The following is a 15,582-nucleotide window of genomic DNA, read 5'->3' as shown; positions in this document are numbered from 1 at the left end:
AACATGTGCAGCGGTTCAGTTCAGAATAGCATATTCTTCCTTCCTTCACTGTCACTGATCTCGAATATAACTACAATAGGCATAATCTGAAGTGCTGAAAGGGTTGCCCTACATAGAATTGTTGATGCTGCTTTTAAACTTCTCAATACTTTAGTAAAGTTGATCAAACAGTTCACTCAGCTTGCCCCAAAAAGAAGGGGGGAGGGAATTTCCTTCACAACAGGTTGAACTTTTGGGCTTTCTTTTTGTTTTTCAGCCTCCCTTATCCCCAATTAGTATACTCCTCCATTTACTTAACAGCTTCACGAAACCAGAAACTACTAATTCTATTAGGAACCGAAATACATAAAAAAGAATTTAGAGTTTATGGACCTAATAAATGATGGGTGTGCACACCAGTCTAAAGCCTCCAGCTTTCGACACACAAAGATATATTGCAGCAGACAAAAACTCCAAAAAAATATTTGTTGCAAGTCTTGATGCTTTAGCCCTGCCATCAGAAAACTGATCACTTGGTGTAGAGAACATCCTCCCATGGGTGACGGTAGAGAGGCTGTTTCAATCTCTTCTGGTCGAAGGTATGCCTGCAATTTCCAAGTAGAAAAAATGGAGTTAAAAAACATTACAATGCTGATCTAGCTGTTGCTTGGCACGTGCTATCACTGAAACCCTAGTAGCTACCTCATGAAGCAACACAATCAGAGAGTAGACTAACATATCAGAGAATTCCAGAGTATTTTTTGACTCACCCAATGAGACCAATAGAGCGTGCCAACACAAAAAGTCCATTCAGATATCCAATTTCAATGATTTCATCAATCTCTTGCTTGGTGAACATCCCACTGCCAGCAAGAAGATCCAAGAAAAGAGATCCAATCGCACCATCGACATTGAGGACCAAGTTATTTGCCTTCGACAAGGTGTAGGTTTCTACTTGAACAGCATACTCCATGTACTTTACAGAAGGAAAATGTGTGCGTGCAAATGTTTGCAGTAGCACTACTCTTTGGTCTCTGTTGTCTCCCCTCTTAATCCTATTCCACAAGTAAAAGACAATTTTGAGGTCGAACATGGAAGAGGTTAAAAAAATCCAAAATACAGATAATAATGGAAAATTATATGATTTTAACAGGAATTGTTGTTAAAATCATAAAAATTTAAACAGCACTTTTGATGTTACTACTGCAAAACCCTGTAAAGCCACTCGATTAAGACAGAAAATGAGAGAAGCTTTGTACCTGTGTCCAATTCCTGGTACACGAATGCCCTTCTTTTTCATGCCTTCAACAAACTCGAAAGGTGAAAGACCCTGAGAAGAAACAGCAAGATGGTAAATATCTTAGTAATTCCATAACCATTTATGGTGGCATACAGCTAGCATCCACTTATGAATCCAACATAAACCATGTCAACCCACCCTGTCATAAGCATCCTTAAAGTATCGAGCAGCATCGTCAATAGCACCACCAAATCGAGGACCAATGGTCAGCAACCCTGTTTCATAGACGCATTCAGTTCAAAATCATAATTCAAGATGACCCTGAAAAAGCATCTAAAAGGAAAATAAGCAAACAGAGAAGTCCCAAAGAAGGAAAGTTGGGAGAATCAAGTTGCTCATAAATGCAATGAAATGGTTAAATTTACCGGAGACAAGACTGGAAACTAGATCCTTTCCCGCCCTAGCTGTAACAATTGTGTTGTGAGCACCAGAGACACAAGGACCATGATCCGCACATAACATGATACATATCTACCAAGAGCATACATTACAGTGAGAACATTGTTCCACAAAACCTTTGATCCTTGAAAGAAAAAAAAACAAGAACAAGAACACTAAACTAAATAATTACTATTATCATGCAAACAAGGAAAAGAGAAGATACATACAAGGCTCCCACTTAATGACAAGTCCTACCTCAATAAATTGTGTGCAGTAACGGGGAAGACTGCGTTTGAACCACAAAAGAGAGATTACATCACCCACACCGTAACCTTGTTCAACAATGGAGGACATTGGCACACCAGCATAACATGGCTCCTCACCTGCAGGCATGACAAAAGAAGATTTTAGTGCAACGGGGTTTCTTGCTTATGACATTAAATGCTCAAGCAACAAATAGAAAGGTTCAAAATTCAAATCAAACCTCTATCATCGGAGATGGTAGATATAATATGAGTAGGTGCTCGAACTTTCCCACTTTTAATTGCACTGTTGAGATCTTCAGGAATCTGCGGGGGTTTAACTTCTTTCACTGGTGTGATCTTCCCCTCTTCAGCCTAAGACAAGTAATAGAAAATGAGTTTATGGAATAAATTTGTCCAGAAATGGGAAATAAAAAAAAATAAAGGAATTATTGCTATTAAAACAAAAAAATCATGTTATGGTAAAAGCTTACAAGTTTCTCAAATGTCTCTTTAATTGCAGCCTCAAATGCTTCATACGAGGTGGGGACAACAGCTCCTGCTTCCCTTAATGCTTGATTTTTTGCTTGTGCAGACTCCATCTCACCTCCACTCTTGGCACCCTGATTCAAAGAATGTCACCCATGATAAGGCAGGCAGTGACTCAAAATAAAATAACCCAAGACATGGATAATGACTTACAGCATGGCCAAATTGCACTTCTGACTTGAAGAGCCGTGCACAGGTCCCGCTAACCCAGGCAACCACTGGTTTGTTGACCTTCCCCTGTTTTAAGGCTTCAACCAGGGAGTACTCATCTTGCCCACCAAGTTCCCCAAGTACAACAATCATTTTGACCTGAACATGATTAAATAATCAGGTCACAGAGGACATAAAGAACAGTAAAAGCTCTCCATGTAAGACTACATAGACATCACATAAGAGGTTTTCATTAACAAAGCATGCTAAAAGAATCTAGAGCAGGAGTTTGGCTGTAAAATCTTACGGCTTTTCCCTGCTTCCTCATAAGACTCTTATACAGAAATTGCATCTCTGAATATTATATTTGGTCAGGTACCTGATTTTGGTCTCTAGTCTATATATTTTTTTAACCATTAAAATTGTTTAGATCTTAAATTAAAATAATTGTGGTTAGGACATCAAGGCTGAACAGCTTAGATTTCATCTTTACTTGCTCAGGATAAAGGTTATGAAACCTTCGAAGAAGGCTGTTCCTGACTCATGAGAAAGTCGGGTTAGAGTGTTAAGATATATGGTAAGGTGTGACAGTTAGGAATTAAGGTGAAATAAAAGTTCACCACGAAAATGTTGATGGGCTTGTCTATTATATCATTGCTGCAGCAAGAGAAACTGGACAGATGACAGAGTGGCAGACAACTCTCTCAAACTAACTCTTAAGAGGAAATAATTTTGTGAACAAATTACCTGTGGGATGTTGTTAAACCGTAGGACATGATCAGAGAGGGTTGAGCCTGGGAACACATCTCCTCCAATTGCAATACCTGCAGAAGTTTCAAAGTTCATACAACAACAACAACAACTCAGCCTTATCCCAACTTCAAAGTTCATAACACTTGTAAAAAAAAGAGCATCCCAGTGCACAAGGCTCACGCTACTGCTGGGTCTGGGAGGGTCAAATGTATGCAGCCTTATCCTCTGCTTCGCAGGAGAGGCTGTTTCCAAATTTTGAACCCACAACCAACAGGTTGCAATAGCGCAACACCAAGGCTCACCCACTTGTACCAACCCTAAATCAGCGATTCGGCATACAATATGGGAGCCAGGAGTATAAAAGACACAAAAACAAGACAATAAATGTACCTTCATATATTCCATCTGTTACACGTGCAATTGTGTTGTACATTTCATTAGACATGCCACCCTGAAATTGCAAAACAATCACATTGAGATTTGATGTTTTCAGAACTGCTAAAATCCAATCATAAAAAGGTACTCTTGGGCATGTAATGCAGAACCACCCAAACAACTGTAAATCATAAATGATACACTAATAGGCATATCCTACTACAGACTAATCACTGAATCATATCTCATGTCTAAAAAAAGCAGAGAGCATCCCAGTGCACAAGGCTCCCGCTTCTGCAGGGTCTATGAGGGGCAAATGTACCAAGCCTTACCCCCTGCTTCACAGGAGAGACTGTTTCCAAGTTTTGAACCCACAACCAACAGGTTGCAATAGTGCAATTGTATTATGTCTATATCCTATATTCAGTAAAGCATAAACAATTGGCAGTAGGAAACCCACGTAATACATTCGTTATCACATCATAAACATAGAAAAAAATATGAAGACTCACCGCATAATACAATGTGGCACTGACAGATCTTAGTTATCTTTTTATCCCCCCCCCCCTTACCTTTTCTTTTAAGTGATACTTGTGAAAATGAGGTCAAGTGGCAGTAAAGGCAGAACAACAAACACCAGTACATGCTGTAATCAGCATATTTAGAAAATTTATGGGCCAATGATCAGGGCTGATGTTTGGCTTAACATAGTTGCCACAACATCTAGGCGACCCAAGGCGTTGGAGAGGGTCCAAAATCAAGGCGACACCAAATAGGCGACCAAGGCACCTGAACGCCTTGAGTAGGCCATATTATGGGCCAAAGACTGGGTCTCCTTATGGGCTTGAATTAACCCACCCGACCATCCCATCAATGGACAGCTAATGAACCTAGTAGACAGTTGTCCCATACAGCTCTCTTGAGCCCCACATAGATCTCAAATAATTCAATGGTATCTAACAGAACATATAAGATTTAAAAGGATTCCAGATAGGATTTTTATTTCAATTAAAAGTACAATAATTGGGGATTTGATTTGATCTGAACTGATTTCATTCCAAGTAGGATTCCTGTATCAAAGCAAGAAGATTTGTACCTAGTTAAAATTAGAGTGGAAGCTTAATTAGGAATTTCTTGAATAGGATCTAATAAAAATATTTTAAGATCACTTCATAACTTTAATTGGAATTTGCTTTTTTTTTTTGCATCAGTACACATATGAAGGACATGCAACAATTAGAATATGCAAACTTTTGTATTCTCTCATGGCTGGCAGGCTCTTTTTTGGGAAGCCATTATCAACCTTCAGAATCAGATCTGGATCTAAGATTTTATTCACTAATAAAAGGAAATGAAATTTAAGCCATTCCACTGCTCACCAACCAGCCTCTTACTCCATTCTTTTCATAGAACAACCCGTCCCTCTTTATCCCTACAGGCCCCTTAATCCATCAAAAGCACCCTTTACCCTATTAGTAGATCATCACTTTTCGGAACTCTGACATCAGTCATTTTATCACTTGAATGATGAATCCAATCCAAATTCCCATTCCACCAAGACAAACCTACCACAGTTATAGGACATCCCAGTCTGTACTACATCATGAGGGCAAGTTCGTTTACTACTTGCAACCTTTTCCATCCCACAGTTCAAAATTCACACATTTCCAACTATTTCCTATGAAATGCTTAACAAACATGTGACTCTTCCTTCTCCCTATTTTCTTTAACATCATCCAGCTCAGATTTGTTTTAGTTCATATGGTCACTTCTCTAGGAAGGGCATTATTATCACCCTCCATGTCCCATTCTCTTGATTACTACCATATAAGCATGTTCATAATTTAAAACTTTTGGCAATGAGTTTGGGTAAGGCTTGTAATGTAGTCCTAGATAGGTAGGAGACCTACTAGGAGCCAGACAACAGGATCAATAGCAAAAGGGGTTGCTGGTTCGAATGGACAGCACTAGGATTTAGGTTAGGGTTATCTTATATGGTAATGATAGGCAGGTGTAGGGAAGTATAATGGTGTAGGTTTTATGATGTTTGAGTGAATGGAAGTAGGTTAGATGAGTTGGACAGCAAGATAAGGTTATTGGAGACAATTCCTAATGGAGGTAGGAGTAGGGGATTCTAGGGTTTAGGGTGGTGGGGATTAGATGAAACTTGGATCGAGTGTCAATAATGATGTAAAGGATGTATGCTGAAAGTTTGGTTTGAAACTAATGGATAGATTTGAAGTAATGGAGGAATCCTAGTTAGGGTAGGAGTGAGAAGAAGAAGGTTTAAATAAAGTTCAGACTCAAACTTACTGGATTTGAAGAGATCTTCAATGGCAGCAGCTTTGAAGATGAACAATGGGGTTTCCCGATCTACAAGATGCAAGGAGATAAGTAGCAGCCCTCCCGATCTTCACGATGCAAGGAGTCGATAGGAGATCCACCAATCCCTTCACCTTGATATTACTCACAAGGCAACCTTGATATTACTCACAAGGCACACTCACGATGGAGCAAAGGCAGCAAGCATAAAGCTGAGTTTTTATTAATCAAATTCGTATTCAATGCTGGCCTCCCTTACAAACTTATATAGAAGACTCAAAAATAGACTTAGACACTAAAAAGGAAAGGCCTAACCCTATCTCTAACCTATTAGGTAACTTAAACTGACTAGGAAACTAGAATACTAAAGGAAATAGACTCAAAACATGGCTGGACTTATAGAGTCTTAATCCAGCCCAACTTACATCACATGACCACTTAACCAAGTCACATGATCACTTAAATTGAACCAATTGGATGCAACCAATTTGAACCGGTTCAATTAAAAAACATAAAAATAAACTAAGTATTGGGCTAATCCCGTATGTAACCTATGTACCCCTAGTTTAGGCTCATTAAAGTGGCTTAATACATAAAAAAAACCCTTGGGAACAAAGGACCAACATGTATATAATCCAACCCTAGGCCTATTTCTAAAGAAATAAGCCAATTTCTATGATGAACCTGCATCAGCTTGTTGAGTTGAAATGATTTCAGCTGAGAACTTCCACCGACTCTTATTGACTAAAGGAATAAAATAATATCCAACACTTAGAATCTTAGACATGTCATAGACATGTTTTGTCTATTTGATACTTAATAGTGATAGTGATACAATAACATAACATTGTGCATTTATTCTTCTCCTATCATTTTGTGAAATATTAATTACAGTTCTAACTTCTTCAAAACATTTCCAGGATTTCACAATACAACAATCATGGCATGTTTTCCATAATGAATAGTCCAGAGACCCTGATTTTTTTTAACTTGTTTCCCCTTCTACAACCTTTTTCTGAATCACGAATGCATATTTTTTTATAAAGTTTGTTTCCCTTCTTTCTCTATTTTTGCTGTGTTGTCTTACATAAATAGACATAGAATATTCACACATGAGTTAGTAGGAAGAGTCTTAACCATGCTACTAACCAAACATGCTTTAGCAAACCATGTCAGGATTTTACCATCTCTATAAGGTATAAGTTCCAAAAAAGCTATTCTCCACGCTTAACATCTCTCTACGTTGCGGATCCAGTAAAAATTAAAGAACTAAGCTGTACATGATACCTAAGTAAGAAGAATGGAACTATGGAAATCTGAGAATACCTAGCAAATCACATCTTCATAGATAGCAACACAGTGTGAAGCAGACAATAGAGAAAAGCCCATTCTTCCTTAGAAGACTCTAAGAAATGGGACTCTGAATTTATTAGAAAATTGCATCTCCAATGTGAATAGTTCCTCAGAGACATTGGAAATATTTTCTAAGATATTTACAAATTCTAATTTGTGTGCAGTTTGGTGTATTGAGTGCAAAAAATGGGAAGATCCAGAATAGGGAAAACACCAGAATAACTACGTACCGATTTCGACACAAATCCAACAGATCCAGGACGGTAAAGCTTGCATTGAATTATATTGTCAATAGTTCCCGCGGTGTCTCCAATCTTGAAGGCCCCAGCTTGAATACCTCCTACGGTGGCCGGACCAATAACAACCTACACATCTATCATTATTAAAACGATATGCACAATGAAAATGGATAATAATGATAAACTCTGAAGATAGATTAATCACAAGAACACTGCCAACTCGCTGTATGCTCCAAGGAAGCCTTTAGTATTTGATCTTTTCCTGCTTGAACTATTTGGATCCAATAATGTAATGCAACTACACATGTAAGTAGGCATAAAATGATCCCCTCATGATCCCAATCTCTCACCTCAGTGTCTCCCCCCCACCCCCCCCATATTTTTTTTTTTTTTTTTTTTTTTTGAAGAAAGATTTTAGTGGAGGACAAGAGAAACAAAAGTTAAGGAAACTAAACAAAACAAAACAAAACAAAACCCCTGAGCAATACAGGGCCATCAAGCCCAAACTGACTCACAAAACAACTGAACGAACCTTATTATCTGCTCTTGCATAGGCAATCAACTGCTTGGTATCTGCCTCTGGGACACCTTCAGCTATTATAGCGACAACTCTAATGGTTGGCTGTTTCAGAGCAGACATGGAGGAAGCAGCAGCACTGCAACCATGACAGAGAAAAATGAAATGACTATGCAGATACATGGTGAACTAACTAAAGCATATTAACATAAGAATAAGACTGACCTTCTAAAAGATGCGAAGTTGATAAATACATCAGCTGTTGGATGTGCGGCACAAGCAGCTTCAATACTGCATAAAATACAAAAAAGATCTGAAAACTTCGAGTTCAAAAAAATGAATAAGAAATGAGTTAAAAAAAAAAAAAAAGACTTCAGATATAATAAAATGAGATCTTAATGAAATAGCAGCTTGACGTTTAATTACATCATTAGTCATGACCATCTTCAGGAACATGTTGATTAGGTCTTCCTAATGTGGCAACAAAAAATTAGGAGTATAGATTTGTGTTGATAAAATTGTAGCTAAAATGCTAGATACAATCTTATGGAGGAAAAGATTCATCACGCCTACATCTGGAACTCCAAGAAGAACACAAATACACTTTTTGGGCTTCAAAGCCACATGCCCCTCTCATTATCATTTTAAAACAGAAACATGACATTTCGTCTTATAATCACAGCAGCAACCCCAGCATCAAAACGTCCTTTACGTGAGAACCATGCCTACTACCTTTCCAGAATTTTCATAGTTTTAAGTATGAAGCAAGAGAATCAGAAGAAGAGAGAGAACACACGTTGAATGTACAGATATGGCAATTTCCTCTTGACCAAAAAAGAGTTTCTGAAATCCCTCAGAACCAGGGTTAATAATGCCAGCAACAGAAGGTGTTTCCCGTCCTGGATTAAGAGAAAAAGTTTTATTAACATGAAATACAGTCCACCAAATAGAGTAATCATTAATCATGATGCAACAACTACATCAACTCCTTAACCATGAAGAAGCAAAGTTAAACACACCACAAAGAAAGTCAAAATCAAGCATCCGTTGGATAGGAAGTTGCTTGTAGTTGTAGAACAATGCTTGTGTAGTCCGGGAGAATAGTTGTCCCGTAGCCATGGTGTGCAAAAGTACTTAAAGAGAGCTGTCAATAAATGTGATATTAGTTTTCATTGTTGAGGAACAGCAGTCAAAACTATACAGAAGGATCCAAATGACGCAAATAAATGAGGAAAGAATTTATACAAGAGAGTACAAACGAATCAGGGGTGCTCTTTAACAATGAAAACTAACATATGAGTTTAGGCGGCCGTTGATTACATTTACAGCAGCTATGAAATTTTAAATAGGAAATTGCACTTAAATTTAGTTCATTAGACACATGCCATTCCAAGAGGCAGTCCTTAAGAGAACCAGATCAAGCCTCTCTGTAGAATTTCTCATATGGAAAGACGAAAATCCTGTATTATCCCAATTCGAGAAATCAAATTCAAAAGGGGAGGGGGGAAATTCAAACAGTCTCACCATTCCTGAACAGCTAACAAATGAGAATGCAACAAATTTTAACAAAAGAAAGGCGTTTTAGGGATACCAATTCTTCAGACATGAAAATAATATATTCTCCCAACTATAAATCTCAGGGAAAAAAAGAAAGGAACATACAATTAAGCTACGCTCCTCCTCCTTGCAGTTAAGCTATACAGTTTTAAAAGTAAATCACACTGCATCAGCAGATCAAATCAAATGAACGTGTTCCACATACAATGGCCGATGGACTATATAAACTCCACTCAAATTATTGAAGATTGCAACAAAGCAATAGATTTTGTCACTTAAAATTCCAATTCAAAGTAAAAAACCAGATACGCGCCACAAATCGAGCATGTTGGAGCAACTGAATCAAAAGCAATTCCAAGAAAAGAGAAAAGGAGAGACTCTAGAAACCACAAATCGAGCTCCAACACAAATAAATTCAGATCAAGGAACGAGAAACAACCAGATCTCGGTCCGAAAACCTTGACTGAAACTAAAAATTAACAAGTACGTCAACGAGAGTCATTAGAGAAGAACGAAATTTACCTGAAATCGAAGATGTTCGCCTCTTATGTTCCGAAGAACTAAAAAGAGGGAAGGTGGCAAGAGAAAAAATGCAGAATATCGTAAGAATGGGAGACGACTTATTTAGACAAACAATTACGAGGGAAAACGAGAACCAAAATTGGACGATAAAATAAAAATTTTCTCAGCTACCCCTCAGAAACATAGAAGGAAAGAGAGGAAGCGCTGGTCACGTGGCATATGGTAGTTAGCTGAGAACAGTTTTTGATTTTATTACGATGAGATCGAGATAGAAAAAGAGAGACACAGAGAGAGAGAGAGATAGCTTTGGTAGTGGTGATGGTGGTGGTTATGCTTCCCTGGTTAGGTAGACGTAGATCCAAAGCCAAAGGTGGTGGGCGCCTGCCCTTTTAAGCTGGTGTTGGAAGTTTGAAAATTAATGTTCAAGTAAACAAATTCATGGAATCTTTGTAAGTGAGTCAAGGGTGTCAATCGGTTCGGTTTTAATTGTTTGGTTCGATTTTGATTCGGTTTAAGATCTCGAATCAAAATACAAAATGCAAAATCCAAAATCAAATCGAACAAAAATTAAGAACACATTTTCCAAAAAATAAAATCGATTCGATTTGATTTGATTTCATATTCGATTTTTTATTCTATTTTAATTTGGTTTCATAGTGGGCCAGCCTTGGTGCAACGGTTAAGTAGCACCATTGCAATCTGTTGGTTGCGGCCCCACCCCCCAAAGCCCTACACTAGTAGGAGACTCCTACACTTTTTTTTTTAAATTCGGTTTCATATTCAGTTTAAGTCTTATCACTCACAAAGACATTTTATCAATAAATAATATAAAATTAATGCTCCAACTATTAATACAGATTTACTTGAATGCAGTATACGATCGGGGCATAAAATACATAGAAGGTTCTTCTTTAGATTCAAATGTTCCAAATATGCTTGTAACTTTATGATGCTTTAGTGCTTAACGCCTTTATCTCTGAAAACTAAACTAGTTCTTTCCTTCACTATACCCAAACAAGTTGTAAGTAGGCTGTTCCATTGTTTTTGCTGGCAGCCCGGAGACCCTAATTCTAGACTATTAATACAATTTCGAGTAAATTTGATTCAACTGTAACCAAATGGTTTCACCCTTGAAATCAATTCTGGCCGACTTCGATCCGAATCGAAGTTGATTGATTGGGTTCCTCGATCCCAATTTTCATAACCCTAGTGACATTGTCTGCTTTAAGTGTCTGGCTTCTGTTCTAAGCTATCATTCCTCCTATCGCAGGAAGTCCCATTTTTTTTTCCACAGATCTAAAATTTCCATCCAACCACCAAAAAGTGATGGATCACCATGGATAGGGATGTTAACCTATAGGACTGCTCGGTTTTGGTCAAGCCCATTGGTTCCCACCAGTTCAAGGTCATGCACCATTAGTTCATTCCTGACCATTTAGTTAATCAGGCCTCGTAAGATAAACATAGACATGTTTCCATTCGATTGATCAGTTATCGATCCATAATCAGGCTCATGTTAATTATGCTATAAATGAACTATAAACAATTGAGTAATAGTGCTAGTCAACCTTGATCGGGCGTCCATCAGGCTACAATAAAATACTAAAAACGATCGATCCACAATCGGTTTAGGCTCAACACTAGACCATTTACAAACCGGTCAATCTGGTGTAGGGCTTAAATTTGTCCGTTCCTATCGGACCTACCGATGCAGGCCAGCATTTGACACCCTTAACCGTGGGTGAAGGAAAATTGAGTCCTTTCTTTATAAGAAATTGTTCAAATTATTGATTTGGAGAATAGGTTTTCTCCCCCTCCCCCCTCCCCCCCTTTTTTGGTTTTTTCTCCAATAATGATAATTTTTATACTTGTGATGTAATAATAGGTTGGCTAGGGAGTCAATTGAAGTAACTAGATTTTTTCCAATACCAATTCACTCAATTTCTAGTTCTGATTGAATAAATTTGGTTGGTCAGTCAAGCAAGTTAACAGTATCAACTTGAAGTTTAGCTTTGACTGCATAAAAGAAAAAAATATATATATTTGAAATTCAAACACTGAAAATTGAAACAAATGCTTATTAGTTTCTTTATTTGTTATTTTAATTTACAAGTCATACAAAGACTACTTTTACTTTGAGTTGGTCCATTTTTGTATACTATAATTCTAAATTCATCCTAAATCTCCAAAGCATTCCAGTTGAAGTGATTTTATGTAGTTAGATGCGAGATAAGGTCGACATAAGTGAATACCTATTTATTTTTAACTTTTTTTTTTTTGAGGTGAGGTGCTAGGCATAGGGATGTAAACGGATCGAATTCGGTCAGATGGCGGCATTATCATATTCGTATCCGACTATATTTTGACAGATGCGGATTATATCCTATTGGTTTTCGGACGGATTTGGATAGTGATTTTTTGAATACAGGTTCTCCTAAATGGATATGAATACGGATCGAATACGATTTCAACTATCCGTTGACATATTTACCGCTTTTATGATGAGGGTTAGGGTTGAGACATGAGAGTTCAGTAACTACCCTTTCTTCTACTCTTCTTAGTCTTTTATTCTCTTACGTTTTTTACTTTTGATTTTTTAATAGATATGTAATTCCATGTATCACATTGCATAAAACAATATATAGACACCAATAGCACATCGAGAAAAAGAATCACATTATCTTAACTTATAAATTTATAAAAATAAGATAACAAAATCCAATAAGGTAACTTAAAAAGATAGACAAACACAGAGTTATATTTCAAATATTTTATTACCATCGGACTACTAAACGAATCGGATAATAATCGGTCGAATAGGGAGATTATCATATTCGTATCCGATTAGTTTCGGACGGATTCGGATTCTCCTAAACGGATACGAACGCGGATCGAATACGGATTTATGAATATCCATTTACATCCCTAGCTAGGCATAGGGGGACCCACTAGAGGTCAACAAGGGGCACAAGGCCACACGTATTATACCTACATACTAGTACTATTATATGTCAAGAAGGATGGGGGGTTAGGAGTCAAGGGTAAGGAGTCGAACCCTCGACTCCTTGGACTTATATCACTCCCTCTGGGTGGAGGCTGATCACTGAGCTAAAAGCTTATCCCCAATGCCTATTCTAATTTCTAAGAACAAACAGATGATTGGCAAGAAAACCATGTCATTAGTGCTTATGATGGTTTTGCCTAATCCACTTCTTGGCTTTATTATTTGTGTGTAAATGAACCATTGGCTACTACGCACTCTTATCATTAATGGATTTCTGATTTACCCATGGAGATGTATGGTATGGTTGAGTTGTTTAGTCACCACAATGGCAGGATATAATTAGCCTAAATCCCGAATAGACTATTAAACTGAAAGTAAAGTTAGACTCATTCATACATGAGCAATGTCTGGTTCTAATCAATCTTCATTGTTCAAATTTCAAAATATTCAGAAAGGACCAAGCAATAAGATTAGAGAGAAATAAAATAGATAATCGAAAATCTGGATCCAATTTGAAGTCGTGTATGTTTATTCGAATAATTAGTTGTTCGAAACGAATTCGAATTGCTTTTGATATCCAGTTAATAATCTGATATGGATGTATCCGCTTCAATTATAAATTAATCTTATCTCTAATTATTTAATAAACTTGACTTTACATGCATTATACATTTTGTGCTTATTGGGTGCATCTTGTTGTCACCATGTTTCTGAGGTTAAAAGTTGTAACCTTTTTTTGATCGTCTCTTGTATTATTTCTAAAAGTGATTTAAGTCAAAGTAAAAAAGGTATTTTCAAAATAAGTTATTAGTGACTTTTCATTTTGTCATTTTCAATAATTATCATTATCCATGTGAAATGACACGATTTATCATAGTAGAAAAATGAAGTTTGTAATACTAAAGGGCAAAAAAGTAAGGTTACAATTTTGTTGTAACTAGCCATAGTGACAACAAGATTTTCCCTTATTTATATTCTTATCTAATTGTAATAATTATGGATTATTTTTGGTCAAGAGATCGTTGATTATGTAATCCCTACTCGAGTGGGGGGGTGAGCAATGAGAGCATGCAAAGCAACCATCAATATAAATGAGATTTTTTTATTTCATGAGAGAGGAACGGTAATTTTGGGCACTCCGATGTTTGGGTAGAGGAGCTACACGACCAGAGACAATGATCTTTTTCCTGTATATAATATTTTTTATTATTTTAATGAACTATTTTTATTTATATTTTATAAATTAAAATATGTAACTAGGTAGGGAGAAAGATCCGGTGTTGTGTGTGACGTGTACCCATGCCCACACACAGCCTGACGCGGAAAGACCACCACACCCCTAGAAAGGTCTAGAGGTGTAGCGGTCTTTTCGAACCAGACTGTGTCTGCACTCTAGACGCAGGTACACAACCACACACAACATCAGTTAGCGTTCCTTTTTCCAATTAGATTTGACTTCAGATATTCCTTAGTAGATACAAATTCGGATACTCAATTAAAATGTTCATTGGATGCTTAGATCTATTAGATCGATAGAATCGAATTCAAATAAAATGCTGATGTCTGAACTGACCTTCTTACACACACACCAGGGCTTTCAAAGTCTAGATTCTTGTGCCATGTATCTTACGAATTAACAAACAAAGACAACTATTTTCTCTTCCTTCCCTTTTCTTGTGCTTTTGTCCAAAATGGCCGACGCCATCCTGTGCTGTTAGGATTTTGGATCGCCCTACCCCCTGTCCGAACACAGTACCAGGGTGGGATCCACCCCCTATTAGAGGGACTTAGAGAAATTAATCAGGCAGAGAATTGCAGGAGATAATTTTCCTACAAATCTTTTTATCCATAATAACAATTTTTCATGGGATCATAATCTGCTCCATTTCCCTGCCCACTCCATTTCTCCAAATCCCTCTAATAGGGTGACAGAAAAGACCACCCTAACTCTCCCGAATACACTGCCCAGGTGGGATCCACCTCCCCTTAGAGGGACTAGGGAACTGGACCGTGCAGGAAATGGAGCAGATAACTCTCTTTTCTCACGTACTTAGGTTTGATTGCTGATCAAATTTTTACAAGACCTCTCTCTCTCTCTCTCTCTCTAGAACTCCTGAGTCCTACAAAAATGTTGTTTGGTAAACATTCTCATTCTGAATTCCTAAAATAGAGTTTCTATCCAAAAAAAAAAAAAAATTTCCTAAAATAGAGTTAAAAACAGGTATCGTGAAACATGCCAAACGCTAGTTACTACAAAAATGTTGTTTGGTACATTTTTGTCACCTCAGAATGCATTTCTAGATTTATTAAAAAAAAACAAATTTACTAAAATGAATACA

At 37.3% G+C, this 15,582-nt stretch overlaps 1 protein-coding gene across 1 annotated transcript; it reads right to left on the bottom strand.

Moving 5' to 3' along the window:
• Positions 1-237: 237 nt before the first annotated feature.
• On the bottom strand, positions 238-10,289 carry LOC122671565 (ATP-citrate synthase beta chain protein 2-like). The gene is made up of 17 exons (XM_043868862.1): positions 10,240-10,289; positions 9,180-9,304; positions 8,957-9,059; positions 8,386-8,451; positions 8,176-8,299; positions 7,635-7,769; positions 3,745-3,805; positions 3,349-3,425; positions 2,605-2,760; positions 2,397-2,525; positions 2,145-2,277; positions 1,916-2,043; positions 1,645-1,750; positions 1,418-1,494; positions 1,239-1,309; positions 750-1,034; positions 238-584 (listed from the first exon to the last, which is right to left on the bottom strand). The coding sequence occupies exons 2-17, from the start codon at positions 9,277-9,279 to the stop codon at positions 509-511; spliced, it is 1,827 nt and encodes a 608-aa protein (XP_043724797.1). The 5' UTR covers positions 9,280-9,304; positions 10,240-10,289; the 3' UTR covers positions 238-508.
• Between the last annotated feature and the right edge of the window lie 5,293 nt (positions 10,290-15,582).

The sequence above is a fragment of the Telopea speciosissima genome, chromosome 8 (genome assembly GCF_018873765.1).
Source record: "Telopea speciosissima isolate NSW1024214 ecotype Mountain lineage chromosome 8, Tspe_v1, whole genome shotgun sequence".
NCBI classification, from domain to species: Eukaryota; Viridiplantae; Streptophyta; class Magnoliopsida; order Proteales; family Proteaceae; genus Telopea; species Telopea speciosissima.
This window is presented reverse-complemented; position numbering and strand designations above follow the sequence as displayed.